General features: G+C 33.5%; 1 protein-coding gene, 1 long non-coding RNA gene and 1 pseudogene across 2 annotated transcripts; all 3 read right to left on the bottom strand.

Annotated features, from left to right (window-relative positions):
- Positions 1–2,572: 2,572 nt before the first annotated feature.
- On the bottom strand, positions 2,573–10,753 carry LOC145955817 (uncharacterized). Its single transcript, XR_014432526.1, has 3 exons — positions 10,237–10,753; positions 3,825–9,161; positions 2,573–2,749 (listed from the first exon to the last, which is right to left on the bottom strand). It is a non-coding gene; the product is annotated as an uncharacterized LOC145955817 (long non-coding RNA).
- A 3,596-nt stretch (positions 10,754–14,349) lies between these two features.
- Positions 14,350–14,772, bottom strand: LOC145956369 (uncharacterized). Its single transcript, XM_083071954.1, has 2 exons — positions 14,566–14,772; positions 14,350–14,502 (listed from the first exon to the last, which is right to left on the bottom strand). The coding sequence occupies exons 1-2, from the start codon at positions 14,770–14,772 to the stop codon at positions 14,350–14,352; spliced, it is 360 nt and encodes a 119-aa protein (XP_082928080.1).
- An 8,249-nt stretch (positions 14,773–23,021) lies between these two features.
- Positions 23,022–25,482, bottom strand: LOC145956368 (GDSL esterase/lipase At1g28600-like; annotated as a pseudogene).
- Positions 25,483–27,715: the final 2,233 nt, after the last annotated feature.

The following is a 27,715-nucleotide window of genomic DNA, read 5'->3' as shown; positions in this document are numbered from 1 at the left end:
TCGGAGAATCATTCCTCCGAAGACCCTAAAGCTTGATTGGTTCAAGAACGAGGTTTTTAGCTTTCCAACCCTTCTGGAGCACCAAGAGCTGAAGGCATTTTTAGAGATGGATGGACCCTACTATCCTGAGTTAATCAGGTTATTTCTCTGCTTTGCCTCAACAAATGAAGGGGTTATGCAATCTGTGGTCAAAGGGAAGCTGATCAGGTTAGATGGACCGACATTGAAAGCGGCTGCGGGTCTGAGTGGCACCGGAAAGGAGAAACCCCAACCCTTTAACTTTGGGGATTTTGAAGAGCTGACCACATTCCGGGATTGCCAAAGGAATCCTCTGAACACCAATTACGAGAAATTTTTAGCGGGAGGTATGAAGAAGAATTCTCGTTTAATTTCTTTTATTATTGCTTGGATGTTAAAACCCAGGTAACACAACCATGCTCAGATGTCTAGAGATGACATTTTGCTAATGCATGTCATTAAGAAGAAAATTAAAATTGATTGGGTGTCAGTAGTAAATGACTGTATTTGGAAAGCAAGGAGAAAGGAAGACGGACCAATTCCATATGCTCTTTTGCTGTCTAAAATTTTTGAGAATGCTGGAGTAGATTTGACAGGTGAAAGAAAAATTGTGTTGCATGCTTCAAATAAAATTGAAAAGTCTTCATTGCATCACATGGGGATGCTCAAGCAAGAAGACAAGTGGGTGTTTAAAGGCGATGTACCCCCTACACCGGAGCCGGCAACAGATGAAGACGGTGTTCCGTCTCAAGATGAGGATCAGCCACCACAGGTGGAAGCTGAGCCTGGAAGGGAGTCTGAACCAGAACTGAAGCCATTCTCACCATTTGAACAAATAATGATCAACAAGATGGATGCAATGATGGAAATGTCAAGAAGGCATGAGTCCTTGTTTTCTGGAATTCTTGACAGGTTTGATGATTTGGATTATGAAGTGAGACTGATCAAGACCCAACTTGGTATTCCGGACGATGAGGATTGATCCATGTTTTGTTTCTTTGATTAGTTTTAATTAGGAGTTTTTAATTTTGTTTTGGAACAATTTAGTTCAATTTGGTTGTAATGATTTTAATTTCTGAACAATTTATCTGCTTTATTGTTGAACATTTGAAATTTGATGAATTTGAAGTTTGGGTTGCTGAGATGTTGACTTGATTTTGATTCCAAAGTTTGATTTGGAATGCTGGTGCAAAATGCTCTGTTTGTGTGTGAGCATATGTGTGGTTATTCTTGGTTCTATTTGGTATACTCTGTTTTTTTGGACATATTTTCTTGGCTTAATTTGGTTTGAATTGTGACTCAATAATGCACAAATAACTTGGTTTGGATTGCTGAACCAATGTTTTTGTTTCTCTCTTGGCAAGTGGCTGGACATATTCTATATATGGCCTATTAGTGTTAAACTTGGCTTACTTTGTTTTTGATAATGCCAAAGGGGGAGAAATGGTATGTTGTGTGTATATAGTTGTTTTGTAGGTATTGTGCTTGTGTGTGTGTATTGTGCAGGTTGGAATGAATTGAAGGCACAATGCCTGAAGAAGGCACAATGGCTGAAGATTATAACATTGGGTTATATGAAATCATGTATGAAATCATGGGTTGTCATGAAATCATGGATTGTCATCATCAAAAAGGGGGAGATTGTTGAGCTTAGGAGAAGCTTGAAGAGTTTTGATGATCACAACATGAGAACAACAACTTGGAGCACAAAAACAAAGTCAAAGAAGAATCAAGAAAATGCTATGAGATGGAGCTATGTAATAGAACTTAGGATATAGATTGTGTTGAATGAGTTTCTATATTTTGTGTGCTTAGTATGCTTTGTGCATGAGCAAATCTTATCTAAACTAAGTAGAGAGTATATGATGATGAGTTAAAAACATTGGAAAATTATTTTGAGTCTTAAAATGAAGTTTTAAGAACTAACTCAAAATAATCGATTATTGTTAAATATAATCGATTATTTCAGCTAATAGGCTAAGTGGAATGCCTTGCTATAATAATCGATTATTTTCCAAAATAATCGATTATCCCAGGAACAACTCTCTGGAATAATCGATTATCCAGCTAAATAATCGATTATATTGTTCTTGGTTGATTTCCAGAAAATCTGAAGAACAAAATAATCGATTATTCTTTAAAATAATCGATTATCTGTGTCTGAAACTTTTATAAATAGTTTGAACCTTGAGAAACTTCAGACATGAGTTAGAACTGATAATCAATTTGTGAAAAACGTTTTTGTGAGTCTTTGTGACATCTTGGAGAGTTTTCTTTGTGAAATCCAAGAGTGAAAACGTTTGTGAAAAGCTTTGATAGAAGATCATCATCATATTCTTGAAAGGGGAAGATAAAGATTTGTTCAAGAATTCCAGGTGAATTCATTCCTTTTATTCTGTGAATCTTTGTGGAAAATCTTGAGAAGGGTTTCTCAAGGAATAAGGTTTCTTGTAGTGGGTTGTAACCCCATTTCCAGATTACATATGTTAATCATAACTAATTATTTATGGTTAATAATATTTATATTATTAGTATAATTTTGTAGAAAAGATGCTTAAACAAATGAAGAAATTTATATTGAAAAGAAATTTATTAAATACAAGTTACTAGATATTACAAACCATTTTATAACAACTTAGTAAAATAAAACCCCCCATCCTATGCTCTGGATTTTTGCATCTGACCTTCTAACTGCACATCCAATTTTTCTTCATTATGAGATCTCCAATATCTGGGTTTAAAAATATTTATGGGGTTAGACATTTAATTTCATTCACATCTCACACAAACAAATCATACAAGTGCCTAATAAGTTCATACAATTATCAATAACATAACAAATTGATAATAGTCCAAATAATGCAATATGGTTATGAGAATGAGATGCAGATTTTGACCGAAAATATACTTTTAGAAATCGTTTTGACTCATTACTCCATGGAGATTTTCCCTTTTGAGTGTTTAGTGAAGCTAGAGCTTAACATCACTCTGTCCAGTGATTCGGCAATGCCCCACTAAACGCGAACAAGTAGACAGTAGTCAGAGTGTTAGTGCACCCGGCAGGCTACCACGACACAGAATCAATAAAGACTGGCCATCTATGGGATTGCCCATGCCCAAACACTCCCTAGACCAAAGGTCTATCCCCCAGACCAGAGGTCCCGTCTTACCCATTCTACTCAAACCCCGTTTACTATCTTCTGACATTGGTAGCATAAAACAAATACCTCAGTCATACTTTCACAACCATATCAAACTCTCTCTCACTTTATCCTTTTCTTTATCCATCTCGTACTGCCAACTGTCCTTGACAGTACCCACTATCACAATTCTCAATCAATCTCTTGCCACCAATGTTTCGGATAGTAAACATAAAGAAAAGAATTCACATAAAAAGTATCATTTCAAAATTACAAAACTCGTTCTTTTTCTATCAAATATCCTTAGTACAAAATCCATTTCTCAAATATTTATTTTTGGAAATTCTTTTCTTTTCCCCCCAAAAATATTTTGACTAAAAAATGACATTATGCAATATGCAATATGCATTACTATTAATCTATCACTTCAAAAACTATTCTCAATCAAACTCTTCAAATACAATTCAAACAACTTCAATAGAAACATTCAATCATAAACAATCAACCATTTCAAGATTCAACTTTAAAACATCAAATTTATCAAAAAGTACAATCAAAAACCATATCAAATAACCTAAGGTTCCATGCATCAAAACTTATAAGTAAAGATCAATATTTATTCTACCATTATATAGACATGAATAAAATTAAACATCTAACCCATACCTATTTCTCCAAGCTTGCTAGCTTTTTCCTAATTTCCTTGATTTCTTCTTCTCCTACTTCTTTCTCTTCCTCTTATCTTCTTCCTTTCTTCCCCTTTTCTTGAAATTTTAGTTGTTTACTCCTTGTTTTACTCCTTGGTTGTGGAAAAGATGGAGTATTTTTGGGTGTTTCTTGGAATTGGTTTAGGTCTAGTTGTTAAGGGTTGTTGGTGAGCTTTTTGGTGTGTGGTTTCTCCTATTTATACTAGTCTCCACCTCCATTCTCCAATATTCTAGATGTGTAGATTTTTCTTGATATTTCCTAAGATATTTTATAACATAGTGATTAGGTGTCCATTTTGTAGATATTTATAGGACTTTCTAGAATTTCCTTGAATTATTTAAGTATCTTAATGGTTAAGTTTCTAATTTATTTAATAATTTGGTGATGAGATGTCCACTTTCTAGAATTTTGTAGAGTTATTTAGTTATCTTAATGATTAAGTTTTCAATTCATTTTAAGCACATGGTGATTATGTGTCCTTTTTCTTTTGTACAATTTTATAAAACATCCTAGAATTTTGTAGAATTATTTAAATATCTTAATGGTTAAGTATCTAATCAATTCTAAATTTCTATTATGTAGAATTTTATAGAACTTTCTTGAATTATTTCAATATCTTAATAGTTAAGCTTCCAACCCATTTAATTATTTGGTAATTAAATATCTAGTTTGGAGAGTTTTGTAGAACTTTCTAGAATATTGTAGAATTATTAAAATATCTTACAAATTACTTAAAATTTTGAGGTACTAATATTATTATTAGAATCTTGACCACTAAAAATACAAACTTTTGTCTCTTGATCATCTCTTAATTATGTTAATTAATATTAAATAAATATCAATTTGCTTATGTGTCAAAATTTGATTGGTTGAGACTTGTATTTTAATTTCTCCTAACTATACATTTTTATTAATTATTCCAAGCATACTATATTGATGATAACATTTTTATATCCTTTTGATCATTTTTCCATAATTTTCTAGCTTAAGGTTTTAGCAGAATAACTTTTTCTTGTTAATTCCTTAGAGAATTTCTATAAATTTTAATTTAGAGATTTTCTCTCTTAACTGTATTTATTCTTAATCTACACTCAATAAATTATTGTTTAAGTTATAGATTACTTAAATTTTCTTAAATTGAGTTTCTCATATTTTACAGCTTGCTCCCAACGCTGTCCGAGAAACAGTCAATTTAGATAATAAAATAATGTTAGTGAATTTAGAAAATCTGGTTAAATAATGCTACATAAATTTCATTCACATTAACCTACATAGTATTTAATATATATAATAATTTGTAGAAACACATAGATAAATAGTTATAAAATTTAGGATGTTACAATTCTTCCCCGCTAAATAAATTTCGTCCTCGAAATTTCTACCACATTCTATATAAATAGGTGAAAGTACTGTACTTTCATTTTCTCCTTGAGTTTTCAAATGTTGTTATCTCTTGTGTCATTCTTGATAACCTTAACTAGTGATATATATTTCTTTCCATTCTTACACGCCTAATCATTCTACCCTTAATCTTAATAGGGTTTGGTTCAATTGTTGGGTTTTCTTTATCTCCATCTGATTACGTTCTATGACATGTGTCAGATCTAAGATATATTGTCTTAATTGTGACTCATGGAACATCTCGTGAAAGGTGATAAGACTGCCTAATAGGTGATATTTCCAACTCGATGCAGAATTTGGTAGGGTCTAGTATATTTAGGGGTAAATTTACTAAATTTTATAGACCTATCAACTATAGTAACAAGTGTGACTTTCAAAAATACATGATCCCTTTTCTGAAATTCTAAAGGTTTTCTCCTTTTATCAACATAAGTTTTCTATCGAGTCTATGCAAATTTTCATTTTCTCCTAAATTATTCTTACCTTATTTGTGGTTTGTTGGATCATGGCCTTATAAATTATCACCATCCTAACACCAAACTAAAGGTATTCTACATTTACATCCATGGAATGCTTCATCAGGATCTTAAACCCATACTACAATGATAACATTATTATATGTAATTTCTAGTAAAGGTAAATTTTCTTCCCATGCAACTAAATTTTTTCTTCTAATACTCAAGCTCTCAAAAGATCTTTGAATGATTGAATAGTCCTTTCTATTTGTCCATTCATTTAAGGTTGATAGGTTGAACTATTGTGTATTCTACTTCCTAGAGCTTTATAGAATTCCCTCCAAAATTTGGATCAAACCTAGGATCCTTATTCAATACAATGGTAGTAGGTATTTCATGTAACATCACAATTTCTTTTATGTAAAATTGTGCTGATCTTTCTAGGTAATGCCTAATATATACCATTATACAATGTGCAGTCTTAGTTAATTTATCCATAATTTCCCAAATAGAGTCACAACTTCATGAGGTTTTTAGATAAACCTACTACAAAATCCATAGGTACAATATTCTACTTCCATACTAGGATCTTCAATGGTTGCAACATGTTAAATGGTTTCTTATGCTCAATCTTAGATCTCTGACATATTAATTAATGTGTCAGATATTCTACAACGCCCCCTCTTCATTCTAGGACACTAAAACCTCTCTTTCAAGTCTGTATGGACTTTAATAGCTCTTAGATAAATAATTTACTTATACGTCTTACCTCCAAAAATAAATCTTTTAATTCAATATTATTAGGGATACAAATTCTATTACTAGATCGTATGATATTTTTCATTTCTAAATTAAAATCTCCAACCTTACCTATTCCTATCAATATTTTCCTCCCTTGTATAAATTCACCCTTCTATTATATATCCTTAATTTCCTCTAAGAACCCATTATTTATAGAATCATTCCTAATATCATTTTATTTTATCCTTTTCCCTAATAGTATACTAATTCAAGTATCCAAATATCAATTCTGTTTCTTTTATCATCATAGCTGAAACATGAATGACTTTTCTATCCAAAGGATTGACCAATACCTTGGCCATTCCTCGATGAAATAATAATTGAAAATCATAATCCTTTATAAACTTCATCCACCTTCTTTGTCTCATATTCAACTCTTCCTGATCAAATTAACATTTTAACTATTACAGTCACTATCAAATTTAGATCCATAAATAATGTCTCCAAATCTTTATAGTGGCTAATTCTAAATCATAGGTATGATAACTTATCTCATGTGGCCTCAAATAATTGAACACATAAGCTACCATTCTCTTATTCTACATTGATACCCAACCTAACCCCTGATACTTCATAAGGTTAATTTGGATCCTATTTAATATAACACCTCAAAAACTAATCCCATTTCTTGACTCCAAATAAAAAGGTGATATTTCCTAGTCAATTATGTTAAAGGTCTTGCTATATTTGAAAATCCTTCAATGGATCTTAAGGTATCCGATTAAACCTAGAAAACTTCTAATCTCAATTACAATTTTAGGTTCCTCCACTTCCATTCCAACTTCCACTTTTGAAGGATATACACTTATTCTTTCCTTTGAAATATCATGTCCTAAAAATTTTATTTCCTCCAACCAGAATTCACACTTACACAATTTTGATGATGATTGTTTATTCCTTGACACTTCCAAAACTATCCTTAAATGAATTTCTTATTCTTCTTTACTTTTGTAATATAGTAATGATCTATAAATACAACTACAAATTTATTTAAGTATGCTCTAAACACTCTATTCATATAATTCAGAAAGTATGTGAGACCATTAGTCACCCTAAAGGCATCACTTGATATTCATAATGTCCATATATTTCCCTTAATGCAATCTTTAGAATATACTCTATCCTAACTGTTATTTGATGATCTAGATCTCAATCTTAAATATATTTTAAAAATGTAGTAGCTCCTTTAAGTTGATCCATTAAATAATCTATTCTAGGAAAATGGTACTTATTATTTATTGTTACCTTATGTAATTGTCTATAATCTATACTTAATGTAGAACCTCCATTTTTCTAACAAATCTAAGGATCCCTCTATAGATATACTTGGTCTAATAAATTGTTCCTACAATTCTTCTAATTGTTTCTTATGTTCAACTAATTCTAATGGTAATGTTTTGAAAGGCTCCATTGAAATAGGTTTGTTACAAGCAATTAAATCTACACTAAATTCTATTTCCCTTCCTAGAACATCATCCAAAAATTGAGGTCTCAAAAATACAACTTATTAGTCAAAAGACCTTTGCCACATTCCAACATTTCTACTTTTATGCAATCATATCCATATGTTCCTCTGTTTCGCATTTATCCACGAAGTTACAACCTTTCTAATATCATATCTTAGTCCTTTCTCATTTTTTTTCTCTCTCAAAGGTGAGGTTCAAATATCTAGATTATTTTTACCAGTGTCTCAAATTTAGTAGCAAATTCCAAATTTCCATAAGTTTATTGAATTTCACCTCCTTTAAATTTCTAACACTAGTAGTAAAATACTTCTCCATAAAGTTTAAATATATCCTAGGCAATGATTTCTCTCTTTTTCTCTAACATCCTCTAGCTAACATTCCACCAAACTTTAGTATCTCCTTAAAACTGGAACCTAGTATGATAAAATCTCCATTTATCAAGACATTCCACAGCTATGAAAATATCCTTGAATATCTAAATCCATTCTTCATCTCTTTCAAATTCAAATTTTCTATAACTTAAAGTAGATCATTTTTCTTAAAGTTGACTAATATGGTTCCATCCACTAGAATTTACTTCTTGACTAAAACTTACGCCAATTCTCATATAAATTGTGCCATGAACTATTTCTCTTAATCAATCTAGTAACACCAATATCACGTCTAGGAGACCTTTCTACCTAGATTTACTATCACCCTTTGGTTAAACTAATTGGACAACTAATATTGCAATTTCCTAAGAATATAATATCATACGAATTCAACCAACTTTCAAACAAATACAATCATTATCAAATAATTTTAAAAAAATTCTACACAGAACTTTAAGAAGCTTATAACCTAATGGACCTACACTCACAAGCCCTAAAGATGCATAACCAGAGCTCTGATACCAACTAATGTAACCCCCTTTCCAGATTACATATGTTAATCATAACTAATTATTTATGGTTAATAATATTTATATTATTAGTATAATTTTGTAGAAAAGATGCTTAAACAAATGAAGAAATTTATATTGAAAAGAAATTTATTAAATACAAGTTACTAGATATTACAAACCATTTTATAACAACTTAGTAAAATAAAACCCCCCATCCTATGCTCTGGATTTTTGCATCTGACCTTCTAACTGCACATCCAATTTTTCTTCATTATGAGATCTCCAATATCTGGGTTTAAAAATATTTATGGGGTTAGACATTTAATTTCATTCACATCTCACACAAACAAATCATACAAGTGCCTAATAAGTTCATACAATTATCAATAACATAACAAATTGATAATAGTCCAAATAATGCAATATGGTTATGAGAATGAGATGCAGATTTTGACCGAAAATATACTTTTAGAAATCGTTTTGACTCATTACTCCATGGAGATTTTCCCTTTTGAGTGTTTAGTGAAGCTAGAGCTTAACATCACTCTGTCCAGTGATTCGGCAATGCCCCACTAAACGAGAACAAGTAGACAGTAGTCAGAGTGTTAGTGCACCCGGCAGGCTACCACGACACAGAATCAATAAAGACTGGCCATCTATGGGATTGCCCATGCCCAAACACTCCCTAGACCAAAGGTCTATCCCCCAGACCAGAGGTCCCGTCTTACCCATTCTACTCAAACCCCGTTTACTATCTTCTGACATTGGTAGCATAAAACAAATACCTCAGTCATACTTTCACAACCATATCAAACTCTCTCTCACTTTATCCTTTTCTTTATCCATCTCGTACTGCCAACTGTCCTTGACAGTACCCACTATCACAATTCTCAATCAATCTCTTGCCACCAATGTTTCGGATAGTAAACATAAAGAAAAGAATTCACATAAAAAGTATCATTTCAAAATTACAAAACTCGTTCTTTTTCTATCAAATATCCTTAGTACAAAATCCATTTCTCAAATATTTATTTTTGGAAATTCTTTTCTTTTCCCCCCAAAAATATTTTGACTAAAAAATGACATTATGCAATATGCAATATGCATTACTATTAATCTATCACTTCAAAAACTATTCTCAATCAAACTCTTCAAATACAATTCAAACAACTTCAATAGAAACATTCAATCATAAACAATCAACCATTTCAAGATTCAACTTTAAAACATCAAATTTATCAAAAAGTACAATCAAAAACCATATCAAATAACCTAAGGTTCCATGCATCAAAACTTATAAGTAAAGATCAATATTTATTCTACCATTATATAGACATGAATAAAATTAAACATCTAACCCATACCTATTTCTCCAAGCTTGCTAGCTTTTTCCTAATTTCCTTGATTTCTTCTTCTCCTACTTCTTTCTCTTCCTCTTATCTTCTTCCTTTCTTCCCCTTTTCTTGAAATTTTAGTTGTTTACTCCTTGTTTTACTCCTTGGTTGTGGAAAAGATGGAGTATTTTTGGGTGTTTCTTGGAATTGGTTTAGGTCTAGTTGTTAAGGGTTGTTGGTGAGCTTTTTGGTGTGTGGTTTCTCCTATTTATACTAGTCTCCACCTCCATTCTCCAATATTCTAGATGTGTAGATTTTTCTTGATATTTCCTAAGATATTTTATAACATAGTGATTAGGTGTCCATTTTGTAGATATTTATAGGACTTTCTAGAATTTCCTTGAATTATTTAAGTATCTTAATGGTTAAGTTTCTAATTTATTTAATAATTTGGTGATGAGATGTCCACTTTCTAGAATTTTGTAGAGTTATTTAGTTATCTTAATGATTAAGTTTTCAATTCATTTTAAGCACATGGTGATTATGTGTCCTTTTTCTTTTGTACAATTTTATAGAACATCCTAGAATTTTGTAGAATTATTTAAATATCTTAATGGTTAAGTATCTAATCAATTCTAAATTTCTATTATGTAGAATTTTATAGAACTTTCTTGAATTATTTCAATATCTTAATAGTTAAGCTTCCAACCCATTTAATTATTTGGTAATTAAATATCTAGTTTGGAGAGTTTTGTAGAACTTTCTAGAATATTGTAGAATTATTAAAATATCTTACAAATTACTTAAAATTTAATATTATTATTAGAATCTTGACCACTAAAAATACAAACTTTTGTCTCTTGATCATCTCTTAATTATGTTAATTAATATTAAATAAATATCAATTTGCTTATGTGTCAAAATTTGATTGGTTGAGACTTGTATTTTAATTTCTCCTAACTATACATTTTTATTAATTATTCCAAGCATACTATATTGATGATAACATTTTTATATCCTTTTGAACATTTTTCCATAATTTTCTAGCTTAAGGTTTTAGCAGAATAACTTTTTCTTGTTAATTCCTTAGAGAATTTCTATAAATTTTAATTTAGAGATTTTCTCTCTTAACTGTATTTATTCTTAATCTACACTCAATAAATTATTGTTTAAGTTATAGATTACTTAAATTTTCTTAAATTGAGTTTCTCATATTTTACAACGTGCTCCCAACGCTGATCGAGAAACAGTCAATTTATATAATAAAATAATGTTAGTGAATTTAGAAAATCTGGTTAAATAATGCTACATAAATTTCATTCACATTAACTTACATAGTATTTAATATATATAATAATTTGTAGAAACACATAGATAAATAGTTATAAAATTTAGGATGTTACATGGGTTCTACAAGGGGTGCTTTCTTGGGGTCAAGAAAGTGGTTATCTTTTAGTGTTGAAGTATATGCATGTGTGTGTGCTTGTAAACCTTCTTGCTTAAAGATAGTGGAGCAAATCTTAATCAGGTGTTGATTAAGGACTGGATGTAGGTCACATGTGGAGTGGCTGAACCAGTATAAAAGACTTGTGCAATCTTCTTCTACCTTATCTTTTACTTTGAGTAATTGCTTGATTGAACATTAAAGAAGATAATTCTTGATTAATATGTGTATGTGAAAATTGTTGGTTTAAATCTGAATTAGAACATTATATTTGAACCTCACAATTTTGTAATCAAGAAAGCATATTGCATTCATACGTTCATAACAAGTCTTTAAGAGAGCTTCATTTGGAAATTCTGGCATAGAAAAGTTTTGATTGAAATTAAGATCCAAAATACTCTGATAAATTTTTAAAGGGTCATTGAATCCAATTCACCCCCCCTCTTGGATTGTGCCATTCTTTTCTAACACTGGGCAAATAGAACATGTACAAAAGCCTCTCCCAGAATGGCCCATTCCAAAACCAGAACGACCCGTTCTGAGTCAATACTTTGGTCTTTAAAACCACATCTAGAAAGGCCCGTTTCCAAAGCGGAACGGCCCGTTCTCATACTAACGTATGATCATCGCAATCCAAACTACATGGAAACACGCAAGGGTAAGCTAGAGACAATAAACAACTGATAAATATGAAATATGAAACACAACTATATAATCATCTTCACATCCGACACAAAAGATAAACAACACATATATTATACATCTTAACATCATTTCAACTTGATTCCACGTATCAACGATGTATCAACACCTCAACGCAACTACTGTACAACCATTGGAATAGTTATCATATTCATCATAACAACAACCAACACATGTGTTACACACCTCTCAACAACACATATTTAAAACAACTTACAACACAGGTAATCTTGCGACACTAGCATCATCATCAACTTGTATACAATTAAGAAACTTACAACATAACAACACTATCGTCATCCTCAACAGGATCAACATACAACACAATCACAGCTTAACAACATAACACATAGATACAACTCTTATCATTTAAAAATCAACTCATCAACAACTTATGCGTCGTCACGCATTTCAACTCGGATCTCTAACAACTGAGGTTGAGCAGTCTAGGTGGCATAAACCCTACCGAATCCAGCGTTTGACCTATGTCAACCAGGTCAGGTATAGAACACCGTTAGGAACTTCAAAGAAAACTAGGTATAGACAACAATAGGCAATTGCTCAGGTGTGCCACTTACACTCGGAGGTCTAGTACTACTATCAGGACAGATGGGTTTGGGTATGAGCCTACCACGGCTTTGGCTAGCATCAACAATCCATATATGGAGTTAGCCCACCCACTGTCCTCCAAGTACCATGCACCCTCTAGTACCTAGTCAAAGACTACATCTCTAACTAGATACCTTACTCAAATTGGTCATTCAACCATGACATGGATCGACTACTTCCATGTCGCCCACACAGTACTAAGGGATTCAACTTTAAAACAACTTTCAACTTATCTCCTTAGTACTATGTATCTCAACATAGGACATATATCTTCCCCATATGTCCCCAACTTTTCAACTTTACAACAATAGACACCATAACAACTTTACAATAATAAACATCTGGCCGCTTGTAACCAGTATAGCTCGGCCTGGCCCCTATACCGTGGTCGCTTTGTACACGTGTGCCTCGACCTTGCCACACACGGGATCATCTATGTCCTAGAGGAGAACAACACAACGTCCACTCCAAGGGACAACTTCCCAAGGAGGGTTTTTCAACAAATTGGGCTCTCAGAGCACCACAACTATCTCAATCCACACAATGGGATGAGCAACTTTGAAAACATCTCCCCTAGTCCTAGTGATCAACAACTAATCATCACAGCTTAATCAACTTAACAACTTAAACAACATACAACTTTTCAACTCATCATCTCAATCAACATTCAACTTGAACAACATAGTTTATCAACACAACAACTCATAAACATTCTTTAACAACACATTTTAACAACACAACATCTCATTTCAACTTTAAACAACACATTCAACTCAACAAATTATTAGCTCAACTCATAATTTACAACTCAATCATCATAAAATAATATCTTTTCAACACATGGAACAACATACAACTTTATAGCAACATATAACTCTTCTCTAACAATTTAACAACATGGTCTACTAATAAATTTTGTATAAATCTCAACACGTCTACACATTTCACATCATGCTTCTCAAAACTCACAACATTATCATTTCATCATATTCTACAACATATAAATAATCCACACATAAATATAGCAACTTTAGCAACATACCATGTATTCAACGCATTTTCTATTTGGCACAACTACTCATTTAGATTACAACACTATACTCAACATGCATCTCTTCATTTCACTTTCTGCTCATCATTTAGATTACAACACTATACTCACAGGCCTATTTAGTAGTTTGGAACGGCCTGTTCCAGTTTAGGAATGACCCATTCTAGGCTACTAAATCACCCTTATTTTAGTAGTTTGGAATGGCCCGTTCCAGTTTGGGAACGCCCCGTTCCAGTCCACTAACTACGTTACAATACCCCCCAACAAATAGGAATTTTTGTCCCCGAAAATAGACTTACTTGGAAATAAAGAAGGATACTTCTCTCTACACTGCTGTTCAATTTTCCCAAGTAGCCTTACCAGTAGCTGCATCAGAAAGAACCTTTACCAATCTAGTTGACTTGCCCTTCAACTCCTTCAACTTGTAATCAATCACAGCTACCGGTCTCTTCTCATAAGTCAGGTTCTTTTTGACCTGAATCTCACCCATCTAAACTAAATGACTCGGGTCATGGAAATACTTCCTCAACTGTGAAACGTGAAACACATGTACCCCCTCAGCAAACTCCAAAGCCTTTTGCCTTTTATCAGCGTATGACTTCTGTCTACTCTGGGCAGTCTTCATACTCTTTAGAATCAACTTTACTTTCTTAGTAGTCTGTAGGACTAACTCCAGTCCCATAACCACTGATTCACTCTCTTGGTACCAACACAAATGAGTCCTACACCTCTTACCATATAGGGCTTCAGACGGTACCATCCCGATACTAGCATGAAAGCTATTGTTATACATGAACTCTACCAGTAATAAGACTTCCTCCCAACTCTCCAAGTGGTCTAGCATACAAGCTCTCAGCAAAATCTCCAAGGACTGAATTGTCCTCTCTGATTGACCATCCGTCTGTGGATGATAAGCAAAACTCAACCTCAACCTGCCTAAGGCTTGGTGTAAACTCTGCCAAAATCTAGAAGTGAACCTTGGATCCCTATCTGAAATAATACTAGAAGGCACCCCGTGCAACTGTACTATTTTCTTCACATACAACTATGTCAACTTCTCCAAGGACCACTTGATATTGACAGGCAAGAAAAGTGCACACTTGGTCAATCTTTCAACCACAACTCAAATAGCATCACTATTCCTAGTCGACTTAGGCAACTCATCAATAAAATCCATAGTGATATTATCCACTTCCACTACAGAATCTCCATCATCTACAACAAACCACCAGAATTTTAGTGCCCAACCTTAGCCCTCTAACAAGTCAGACAGGTCGTAATATATTCAACAGTGTCTCTGTCACTCAGAATCGTGAGGTAGGCAAATTCTGCCCTTAAGCCTCAAATCCCATCTTCACCCATCTCAAAGCCAACTACTTTCTCTATATCCAACAAATTAAGAACCTTCATAACTTTCGAATCTTTCATCTACTTCATACCAACTTGCTACAAGAACTCACTAGCAATGGTAGTCATGCCATAGCTAATGTGGTCTAGAGTCAACTCCATATACAGATTCAAATCTCTGAATTTCTCAACCAGCTCCAACTCCTTCACCATCAAACTAGACATGTGGATGGACTTCCTACTCAAAGCGTCTTCCACTACATTGGCCTTCCTAGGGTGATACATAAACTGAAATTCATAGTCTTTTAAAATATTCCATCCACTGTCTTTATCTCATGTTCAACTCCTTCTAATCAAGCAAGTACTTCAGACTCTTGTAATCACCAATGACATTAAATCCTGCACTATGAAAATAGTGCATCCATACCTTTAAGGAAAAAACAACTATTGCCAACTCTAAGTCATGAGTAGGGTAATTCCTCTCATGATTCTTCAATTGCCTTAAAGCATATGTAACTGCTCTCTTATTCTACATCAACATACACCCCAACCCTTGGTGAGAAACATCATAACACACTTCAAATGACTCACTGGGATTAGGCAACACCAACATAGGAGAAGTAGTCAATCTTTATCTTCAACTTTTCCACCTAACATTTCAATTCAACTAACTCTGTTGGGGCCATCCTAAAAGGAGCAACCAACAATGGCCATACACCAGGGACCAGATCAATGTTAATCTCAATCTCCCTAGTAGGAGGTAACCCAGACACCTCAACCAAAAACACCTTTGGGAATTCCCTCACAACTCCTACCCATTGATCACCTTCTCAGTTTCCACACTCACAACAACAAGCAGAATACAAAACTTTGTTCCATCTCTCAACATCACTTCAGCTTGGCTGGCTGAAATCAATAATTCATCCTCCCCCTAAGGGAAAAACCAACTCCCTATTGGCACAATCTATAAGAATGTGATTAGCAAATAACCAATCCATACCTAAGATTATGTCAATATCCACTAAAGGCAAATAGATCAAGTTCACCTTATACTTCCTATCACACATCTCCAAGGGACAACCAACACATATCTTAGAGGCAACAATAGAAACAAAAGCGTGCGCAGACACAAGCAATCTCAACCCTAAATTACATATAGGCAACCCAACTTTTCAGCACATGTATATAAAATAAATGAATGGGAGGCCCTGAGTCAAATAACATCATCACATCCTTACCAGTAGCTTTACCCTTCCCTTTCACTAGATCAGATGAAGTGGAAGCTTCGGCTCCGGTCAAGGTAAACACCCTCCCAGCTGCAATAGATCTATCACCCCTCGGGGCACTCCTGGTCTGTCTAGCACCTGCAAGACAACTATTCGACATGTGACCCATCTGGCCACACCTAAAGCACTTGCTCTCGGTATGAGGGCAATCACGAATGAAGTGAGGTCCACCACATCTATAACATCTGAGAGTAGCAGCTCTACTCTAACCCCCACTCCTAGCTGTGTCAATAGGTTTCATTGTGACAGGACCCCCTCACTGTGATTGGGGCCTATCGTAAGGCTTCCTCTAAGAACCACCACCACTCTTGGACCCAGCTGGCCCACCAATAATCTTCGTCGGCTTGCCGATGCTCTCTAACCGCTCTACAACCTTCGCCTTCTCTACTAAGGCTGGAAACTCCGTGATGGCCATAGGCACCACCACTCTCCTCAAATCATACTTCAAGCCTTCAGTAAACTTCCTACACTTCCAAGCCTCAGAGGTGGTTTGGGTGTAGAAGCGTGCCAAGTGCTCGAACCTCATGGCGTACTCGGTCACCAACATTCCACCCTACTGTAATCTCATAAACTATGCCTCCCGAGCATGCCTGACACACTCTGGGAAGTACTTCTCGAGGAAGGCTCTCTTGAAACACACCCATTCCACAACCACTCCATGGTCAATCAGCATCTGACTAGTACCTCTCCACCAATGCTCTACCTCTCTTGTTAACATATACACTACATAGGCGAGCTTCCGCTCCCCTGAACAACCTAGAATTGAGAATATCTTCCCCAACTCGCAAATCCAGTGGTCAACAACCTTTGGATCTGCATCACCTCTAAACTAACGAGGACTACACTTCCTGAACTCATCCAAGTCCTGACTCTCCTGTGACCCAACTAGTCTTGCTACACTAGCTGCAGCTCTCTCAGCATCCATCCTAGCAAAGTAGGCATTCTGCTGTTGCATAGCCATAGCCATCATCTCCATGGCATGGGCTATCTGCTCATTTGCTCTAAGCATCTTCTACAAAATGAACAACTCATTCAACATAATACATCTCAACTACTCAACACAAATCAACACAACATTCAACACAACATAAAGTTCAACACAATGAAAGCCTAAAGGAACCACCCCCACAGAGTGTCCACTAGACTCGAACTACTCTGATACCATAAAAGTGTAACGACCCGTCGTGGTCGTCACACTACGAAACAACACAACACACTACTGGAAAATATATACTAGAATAGTATAAAAAAATATTTACAACACAAGTTGTTAATCAAGCAACCAACAGCAACTAGTTATATACAACAAAATATGCTAATATAAGGTAGCCTACCAAAAAAAAAATATCCATCTTCAGGCACCTCCTGTGGCCTCTAGTAACTATCTCCCAGCCTATCCCTTCCCAGCTCTCATACCAACGTATGATCATCACAGTCCAAACCACATGGAAACACGCAAGGGTAAGCTAGAGACAATAAACAACTCATAAATATCAAATATGAAACATAACTATATAATCATCTTCACATCCGACACAAAAGATAAACAAAACATATATTATACATCTTAACATCATTTCAACTTGATTCCACATATCAATGTTGTATCAACACCTCAACGCAACTACTGTACAACCATTGGAATAGTTATCATATTCATCATAACAACAACCAAATCATGTGTTACACACCTCTCAACAACACATGTTTAAAACAACTTACATCACAGGTAATCTAGCGACACTAGCATCATCATCAACTTGTATACAATTAAGCAACTTACAACATAACAGTACTATCATCATCCTCAACAGGATCAACATACAACACAATCACAGCTTAACAACATAACAACATAGATACAACTCTTATCAACAACAAATCAACTCATCAACAACTTATGCGTCGTCAGGAATTTCAACTCAGAGATCTCCAACAACTGAGGTTGAGCAGTCTAGGTGGCATAAACCCTACCAAATCCAGCATTTGATCTACCTCAACTAGGTCAAGTATAGAACATCATTAGGAACTCTGAAGAAAATCAGGTATAGACAACAACAGGTGATTGCTCAAGTGTGCCATTTAGACTCGGAGGTCCAGTACTACTGTCAGGACAAAAGGGTTTGGGTATGAGCCTACCACGACCTTGGCTAACATCACCAATCCACATATAGAGTTAGCCCACCTACTATCCTCCAAGTACCACGCACCCTCCAGTACCTAGTCAAAGACTACATATCTAACTAGATACTTTACTCAAATTGGTCATTCAACCATGACATGGATCGACTACTTCCATGTCGCCCACACAATACTAAGGGATTCAACTTTAAAAGAACTTTCAACTTATCTCCTTAGTATTATGTAACTCAACATAGGACATATATCTTCACCATATGTCCCCAACTTTTCAATCTTACAACTAGAGGAGAACAACACAACGTCGACTCCAAGGGACAACTTTCCAATGAGGGTTTTTCAACAAATTGGACTCTTAAAGCACCACAACTATCTCAATCCACACAATGGGATGAACAACTTCGAAAACATCTCCCTTAGTCCTAGTGATCAACAACTAATCATCACAGCTTAATCAGCTTAACAACTTAAACAACATACAACTTTTCAACTCATCATCTCAATCAACATTCAACTTGAACAACATAGTTTATCAGCACAGCCACTCATCAACATTGTTTAACAACACATATTAACAACACAACATCTCATTTCAACTTTAAACAACACAATCAACTCAACAACTTATTAGCTCAACTCATAATTTACAACTCAATCATCATAAAATAATATCTTTTCAACACATGGCACAACATACAACTTTATAGCAACATACAACTCTTCTCTAACAACTTAACAACATGGTCTACTAATAAATTTTGTATAAATCTCAACACGTCTAAACATTTCACATCATGCTTCTCACAACTCACAACATTATCATTTCATCATATTCTACAACATATAAATAATCCACACATAAATATAGCAACTTTAGCAACATACCATGTATTCGACGCATTTTCTATTTGGAACAACTACTCATTTAGTTTACAACATTATACTCAACATACATCTCTTCATTTCACTTTCTACTAATCATACATCTCAATGTAATTATACAACTCCATATGAGTTCCTAAACTCACATACAACCAAACAACATACAATCTAGCTTCCCTTACCTGAAGATTGGCTTCGAATAGCCAAGAACTGAGAAGAAGTGGAATTTCCTTTCCAAAGCTCAACCCGGGACTTCAATCAACCCAATGCAAGCTTCCTAGTCCATTGTCCTTCTTTCTAAAATTTCTCTCTAAAAATATCTCCTTCTCCTCCACTGCCCAACCTCTATTTATAGAAATCTGAAGTGGCCAGAACGGCCCGTTTCAAAATCATAAAGGCCCATTCTGGGCTCCTTCATCATGTGTAAAATTCACATGCAGAACGGCCCGTTCTAAAATCGAAACAACTCGTTCTGGCACGTCTAGAACAGCCTGTTCCAGTCCAAGATTCACAGGCCTATTTAGTAGTTTGGAACGACTCGTTCCAGTTTGGGAACGACCCGTTCTGGGATACTAAATCACCCTTATTTTAGTAGTTTGGAACGACCCATTCCAATCTGGGAACGCCCCGTTCCAGTCTACTAACTACATTACGAAGGTGAATCGACATTTCTAGTTGAATTGGATTAACTTTGTTGAATAAAAACATTTATTTTCTATTTTACTTGTATTTCGTTATTTTAGTATAAATTGTTTATATTAGTTTGAAAAATATTAGATCATTATAATGTTTTATTTTTCATGTGCATAAGTTAATAAAATTTCAATTACACATAATTGGAAGATAATAAAGTTTTAATGCATTGCCATCTAAAAAGAAAAATACATTGAAATAAAAAAAAATAATATTAAAAGCAATTGCAGTGATAATTCTTTCAATATGATAACACTGCTAACATTTTATCATGGCTTACTCAATATCTTGTAATGATTTTGTTTTTAAAATTAGTTGAAGACATCAATCAACATAGGCATTCTATAATTTCCTCTACAAATTGTCCTAGACAAAGAGAATTAATGATTTAATTCAAAGGTATAATCATATAATATAAAATTAACGAAATACAAAATAATATTTATGTCGCACTATTGTCGTGTATAAGTTTAATATCACCTTAACTAACAAGTACAATCGTACTATCTATATACAGGGTGTCAATAATGGATTTCTTCTGTAACTTGGATAGTTATAGATCCAATGTAAAGATGGACTTTGTTTTTTATTTCTTCAAGTCCTCCAATGTAATGCATTCCTCTACTTATAATAATCATGGAGCATCCTATTTAAGTGTAATTTTGTTGATTATTGTAATTTGTATATCATAATATAATACGACAAGTAGAAAATTCATGTGTAACATAATAAAAGAAACAAAGTATTAGCTTGAGTTGCGAGAGATGTGAAATGCACAAACGATTTCTTGTAATATTTATAGGTGAATAAACTTTATTTTTTTTCTCTGAAGCAATTGGTAACACCCCAGTTTTCAATAAAGTTATTATTATTATTATAATAATAATTATTATTATTATATGGTATTTGGTCATAATTATTTTAATAATTATAGAAGAATATTATTTTCTACGTTTTAAATAATTATTGTTTTGGACAATTATTTTGTACGTATTAAATAAGTATTTTTTATTAGCATATTTAAATAAATATTTATATGTTTTAAGAGAAGGTTGATTTTATATGATATTTTGTTATTGAAATTATATTATTATATTTTGGGTCAGAAATATATTATTATTATAGAGAAAAAATATTTTATAATATACATGTATTTATTTTATTTAATTATTTTCAGGAAAAAGAGAAGTGGGTGAGAAGAGAAGGAAAATGGGTTGGGTTGACCCAGCCCAATGGATTAATTTTAAGGAGTCAGGTAGCGTTAACCCTATCTACCTCATTTGCATTCTGAAGGGTTAGGAAAAAAAAGGAGAAACAAAGAGCTCTAAGGAAGAGTACTCAGGAACGACCTTAGATCACACCTTTGTCTTCTACTCATCCAAGTAAGGGGGGAGTGAGAAACCTCGCTCTGGGTGTGGGATTGTATGCTGGGTAGTGGGATTGGCCCCCAATCCTGTGTTTGCTGTATTTTTATGTATGCTCATGTATGAGGGGTTTCTCCCAATTGTATCTGTTTTGCTTATTATTTTTCTTATATGCAATTAATTGTATCACTTGAGATCTCTATGGGTTCCTATGGGAAACCCTATGAGAAAACGGGCAAAATATGAATGTTTTCTATTTTGCCTTCTGATTACTTTGTTGTGTTCCTTATTGGATGTGATGCATGAGTATGTGGTTAATTTTGAAAATAAATATGTTTTAATATGATCTAGAGTGCTCTATGGGTTCTTGCGGGAAACCCTATGAGAAATAGGCAAAATATAAAATATTTTCTGTTTTGATTTCTGATTTTTCTATTATATTCCTTGTTTAATGAGATGTAAAAATATGTATTTAATTTTATAAATAAACGAGTTTTGATATAAATTAAAGTTCTCTGTGGAGGCTTTGTGAATATGATGATGTAAAGTGAAATGTGATTGAGACATGGGATATGAAATGTGATAATAAAATATGATGACGAAATGCGATGATGTGATATGACCATGGAAAATGATAATGTGATATGAGAATGCATAAAGTCTTGATTGACATGCATCATTTGCATAAGTGTTTTAAGGGTACGATATGGAATACACCGCCGGAGAAGGCCTCCTAGTGTAAAAGCTTTGGGGATTAGTCCTTGGGGATAGCTCGGTTTGGAAGTCCAGTCTCGCCCATCGTGTGCATGGGATGTATCTTGCGCAACTTAGCTATCTTGACGAGACGCTGGTAGTATATCCTTCTAGTGAGAGTGCGCAGAGGGTGTGACCCAGCATGTACTCCTAGACTACTCTTCGTGTATTGCTAGCGGCAATATGCCATGTGATGTTTTACTGGCGCCACATGCATGATAATGTGAAGTTCGTGTCCATGCATGTGCATCCTTATTATTAAATGATGATAAATTACTATTTGTATGACTTGGATGATTGAATAAACTATTGTTGTTGATTGATCTATGAGGTAACTGTATTATTTGTGTTTGGCTATCCGGTGTGCGTTCCTACACCGTGAGCCAGAGTGAGATGTTTCTCACTCCCTTCTTTTGTGTTGTTTCTCTTGTTTGATATACAGGTGATCATCAGCGTGAGGCTGAGGATGTTGGTGATGAAGCTTAGGCTCCTATGTTGGGTTTTGCTCTCATAGGACATGTGACATCGGGACATAGATAGGATTAGTTTAAAATGTTCTTATTAAATTATTTTGGAAAATTCAGTTTTCTTTCTTTGTAATTTTACTGGCATGTTATTTGGATTAAGTTTATGAATGTGAACTCTTTACCCTTACGTGGTTGGAAATTTGATTTTTATTGATGAAAAATTCTATTTTTTTTATAATTACTGTATATGTATGTTGGGGTAGAGGGTGTCACACAATTCCCATGAGAGATTTTCAACATTGATACATCATAATAGAAAATACAGGTGGTAGTTAGAGACATGCCATTGGTGTCAAATTGTTAAAAATTTAAAAAAATAATTACAAGTTGAAAATGCAAATGGCGCTTAAGTTTTTGTTACGTGATAATCATTGACGTCTCATCAGGGATAAAAAAATTAAAAATTAAATTTAAAAGAAAATGTGTATGACATTTGCAATTTCAACACATTAATGCTTACATGGAGTGTGGAAAAGGCAAGTTCCATTTGGGTTTTTAGTTTACCAAATGGGACCTTTGTTTTCTATGAGGATGTCCTTCAACATTAATAATTCATTAGCCAAAATAAAACACAAAAAAGATCTATGTGTCATGAAAAATGCAAGGTCCAGTGTTGACTGTCCCACTTTTGTAATTTATTTCAAAACATGCTAACTAGGAAAATTGTCAACATCATTTAGTTTAACTCATCCCATTTATAAAATAACAATTTTTGTAAACTACCATTTAGTGGAACTTGATATCAAGAACAAAATGATTCTTTAGAAATACAGTTGCAATTGAATGAGTTGATATTTTGAGATGATATCATTAAATAAAATAAAATTAGTTGAGATCGGCAACATTTTTTTTTGCATATTCTTGAAACTTGATGGATTGGTTAATTTGTAATTAAAAATATTTAAAAATTAACATTAATCACCATGGTTAAAGATAATAATATATGGTATCATGGTTCAAATTTTTATACTTTTTATAAAAATAGAATTGATTTCATGGAGGGAGATGAAAGTTAAGAAAAAAATATTAATTAGGAACAACCTTTCCATAAAGAATTAGGAGTACAACTAGTATAGCAAGGACAACACAAGATCCCCATTCAAGTTATATGGTTTGATATGGGTTTTTATGTACAAAAACTTGTAAAAGAAACATAAATCCTAATTTTGAATTGATCAAAATAAGTAAAGCCTCCCTTAATTCTTATGTCAATTTTAAGCTATCTTGAAAGCAGGAGATTTAAGAGAAGGAGATGCAAAAGGACCTTCCACTATTCCCTTTGCTATTAGCCTATAAGCTGCTTCAGTTAAGTGTGCTCCATCCCAATTTATATGTTTTGAAGGGTCAGAGCAAACCGTTGAAGCAAGGCTTCCGCAAAATATATGTACATCAACATTGTATGGTTCACCTTTACCACAACATGCTTTAAAAGTGTCAATCTTACCAAAAGAAAACCCTGCATCATTAATGTACATAAGTAAAGCATAAGAAAAAAACAAGTCATAATAAAATTGCTTATCCAATATAAGAAATTAAAAACACAAGGTACCATATTGTTGTGGTGCTTCAAATAAACGTTTGGCATCACCATAATAATCAAAATATATTATGTTAACATGGTTGTTGTTTTGTCTTAGTGTGTCTAGTGCTTGATTGAGTCTCCAATTATAGTATTTAATGAAAACATTATAAGCCGCTAAGCACCCAAATTGATCATAGTCATCTTTGTTACCACTATTCACTACTGTTAAGACAACAGTATTACACCCAATTGGGAAGTTCCCTGGCACCACTATCTCCACTGCTCCTTCTTTAATTAATTCCTGATAAATAAATAGAAACAAAATTGAATTTATAACCGATCTAGAGCTACCAAATCATATTTCTAATCAAAATATAAAGTCCATATTTCAATGCTTAAATTTGATATGACATACAGTGGTGACATTGATTATTGCTTCAACAATTAGTGGAACTATTTCACGAAGTTCTGTAATATTTTTGTTTGATGAGATAAGTGCATTGATATCATTTCCACCTATTTCTCCCACGAGAAACAATGAATTTTTGAAGTAGTTATCACACTCTGTCATAAAACGGAATAACATTTGTAAGCCATATTTGGAAAACAATCATGTATATAGAAAAAACATTACCAAAGGAATTTTGGTAAAACCTTGTTTATTTTTGCAAAGGGAAGGTTTTAGCTTCTTAAACCAATCAAGTTGAACACTCAACGAGATATTCGTCGATGGTGGAATGAGTCTTTTTTGTATGAAATAGTCCATATCAAGTGCAGTTGCACCAGCAAATGCAAAATTTACTCCTTGCCGAATGTCTTGGCCTTTGCTGAGATTGAGATATGCTGGCAACATTGGCAAGCCATATGCCTCAGCTGCAATTGAAACAACCATAGGTTAGTATTTTTTTCAACCACCAGTACACTATTCATGTTCCCTTCCTATCAAGGAAATTCGATTAAGCTATGTAAACAACTAATGGCATGTACCTATAAAGTCTATGATCAATCGTCCATTTGACACACGTCCGGACGGATGTTTGAAATATGTTGAGCCATAAGGACTGTTGTCATCCATAGATGGGTAGCAAGCAGCAGCATTTCCGGTGTCACTTATAGAATCACCAAAATTGAATATAGCTTCATACGGGAGAGGATTGGCATTTGAAATAACATTTCCAAGAAAACCACATGTAAAGGTGATGCAAAAGATAATGACTATCTTCATGATGTTACTATAACCCAAGAAAGGTTTAAAGGACATTTGTGTGTGATGATGGGTACAAGAATATCAATTAGAATTAAGCATTATATATTGTCACATAAACCACCATTTTGTCTCGCAATGTTACTGTCATTTTAATTTGACATCGCTTAACTATTTTGTTTCTTAAAAAAGAGAGTTGCAAGTTGTATTCTCATACATTTAACTAATACATATACATCCTTGAATATAGGTTTGTTACTCCTTAACATTACTTGTTGTGTTGTTATTTTAGTCATTCTATGATAATGTGGTTCTTTCCTTTGACTTCTCTTAACAAGATTCATCAACAACGATTAAAGGCTGTAACGATTTTCTTATATGCTTGAACCAAACTGTCTTTATTTCTCAACAAATTATTTTCCTCATCGTTATAAGTCTATTGTGGATAAAAAAATTATTACATAAATTACTCAACTTAAATTGTTTCAACATAATTTTCTTTTTTAAAAAAATAACATCTGAAAGAAGTAGGATACAAATATTTAACAATTGAATGGATATAGATAAGTTGGAAAATAATTATATTTTTATTTGTAAAATGAATGCTTCATTTAGAAACTTTACAAAGTTATATTAAGCATGCAAAAATAGTCTTCTATTTGACATTTAATTAATGTCAAACTTAAGTATTTTATATTATTTTTTTAATCCAAACCTTTAACTATTTCTATCAACAAAGATCATAAAGTTGATTAACTTTTTCCCTCCTTAATTATTGAGTAGGGAATTAAATGCATATAACAACTTAAAACTCATATAAACTATTATTATGGTTTAAATATGTTTGTTGTCCCTATATCATACTATTATTTAATTTAATTTTGGTATTGTAAATTTTTCTTTTTCTTTTGATGACTCTTATTTTATTTTACTATTTATGATATATCTATTATTTTTCATTTAACACCCTTTTACCATAAGTATGTTTAAGTATATCTTTATTTGAGTAGTTGAAACGGTTATATTAAAAAATTTGTCGGAAGTGATACATCAAAGACATTGTTGCGGGTTGCATCAATTGTCCCGTGGCGGAGGCTAGGTGGGCCAAGTCACTATCGAATCATGGCGCTTGGGCTGTTGCGCTCTTAAGTAAAAAAAGTTGCGCCCTGACTATCAGCTATAGCTTTTGGCCTAGTGGTAAGCGCTCGATCTAACAAGTGGTATCAAGAGCAGGTTTCTTGTAGAAGGCTTAAAAGCTTCAAGAATTGAAATGGCCTCATCAAATTTTTTATTTCCCGAAGGAAACTCCATTAATAGAAGAAAAGTTCAATACAATTTGAAAGCCAAAAATATAATTACTTCTGCTTTAGGAATTGATGAATATTTTAGAATTTCAAATTGTAAAAGTGCTAAAGAAATGTGGGATACACTTGAAGTAACACATGAAGGCACTAATGATGTGAAAAGATCTAGGATAAACACTCTCACTCATGAATATGAATTATTTAGAATGAATCAAAATGAAAGCATACAAGACATGCAAAAGAGATTTACACACATAATTAATCATCTTGCATCTCTAGGAAAAATGTTTCCTAACGAAGATCTTATTAACAAAATTTTGAGATGTTTGAGTAGGGAATGGAAACCGAAAGTGACTGCAATTGCGGAATCAAAAGATCTAACAACCATGTCTCTTGCATCTCTATTTGGAAAACTTCAAGAGCATGAAATGGAATTGATGAGACTAAGTCAAAATGAAAATAGTGACAAAAAGAAGAAAAGTATAGCACTTAAAGCATCTTCATCCTCTCATGAAGAAAATGAAAAAGATGACAACATTGAGGAAGATGATGATGATGACGATGAACATTTCAATCTCCTTGTAAAAAGATTCCACAAATTCCTAAAGAATAGAGGAAATAGAAGAAAGTTCAATTTCAACATAAAGAAGAAAGGAGAAGAATCTTCTTCAACCCCGAGATG

Source organism: Cajanus cajan, chromosome 3 (genome assembly GCF_000230855.2).
Source record: "Cajanus cajan strain Asha chromosome 3, NIPB_CcT2T_4, whole genome shotgun sequence".
Taxonomy (NCBI): domain Eukaryota; kingdom Viridiplantae; phylum Streptophyta; class Magnoliopsida; order Fabales; family Fabaceae; genus Cajanus; species Cajanus cajan.
Note: the sequence above shows the minus strand (reverse complement) of the source record. Positions and strands in the feature narration are given on the sequence as shown.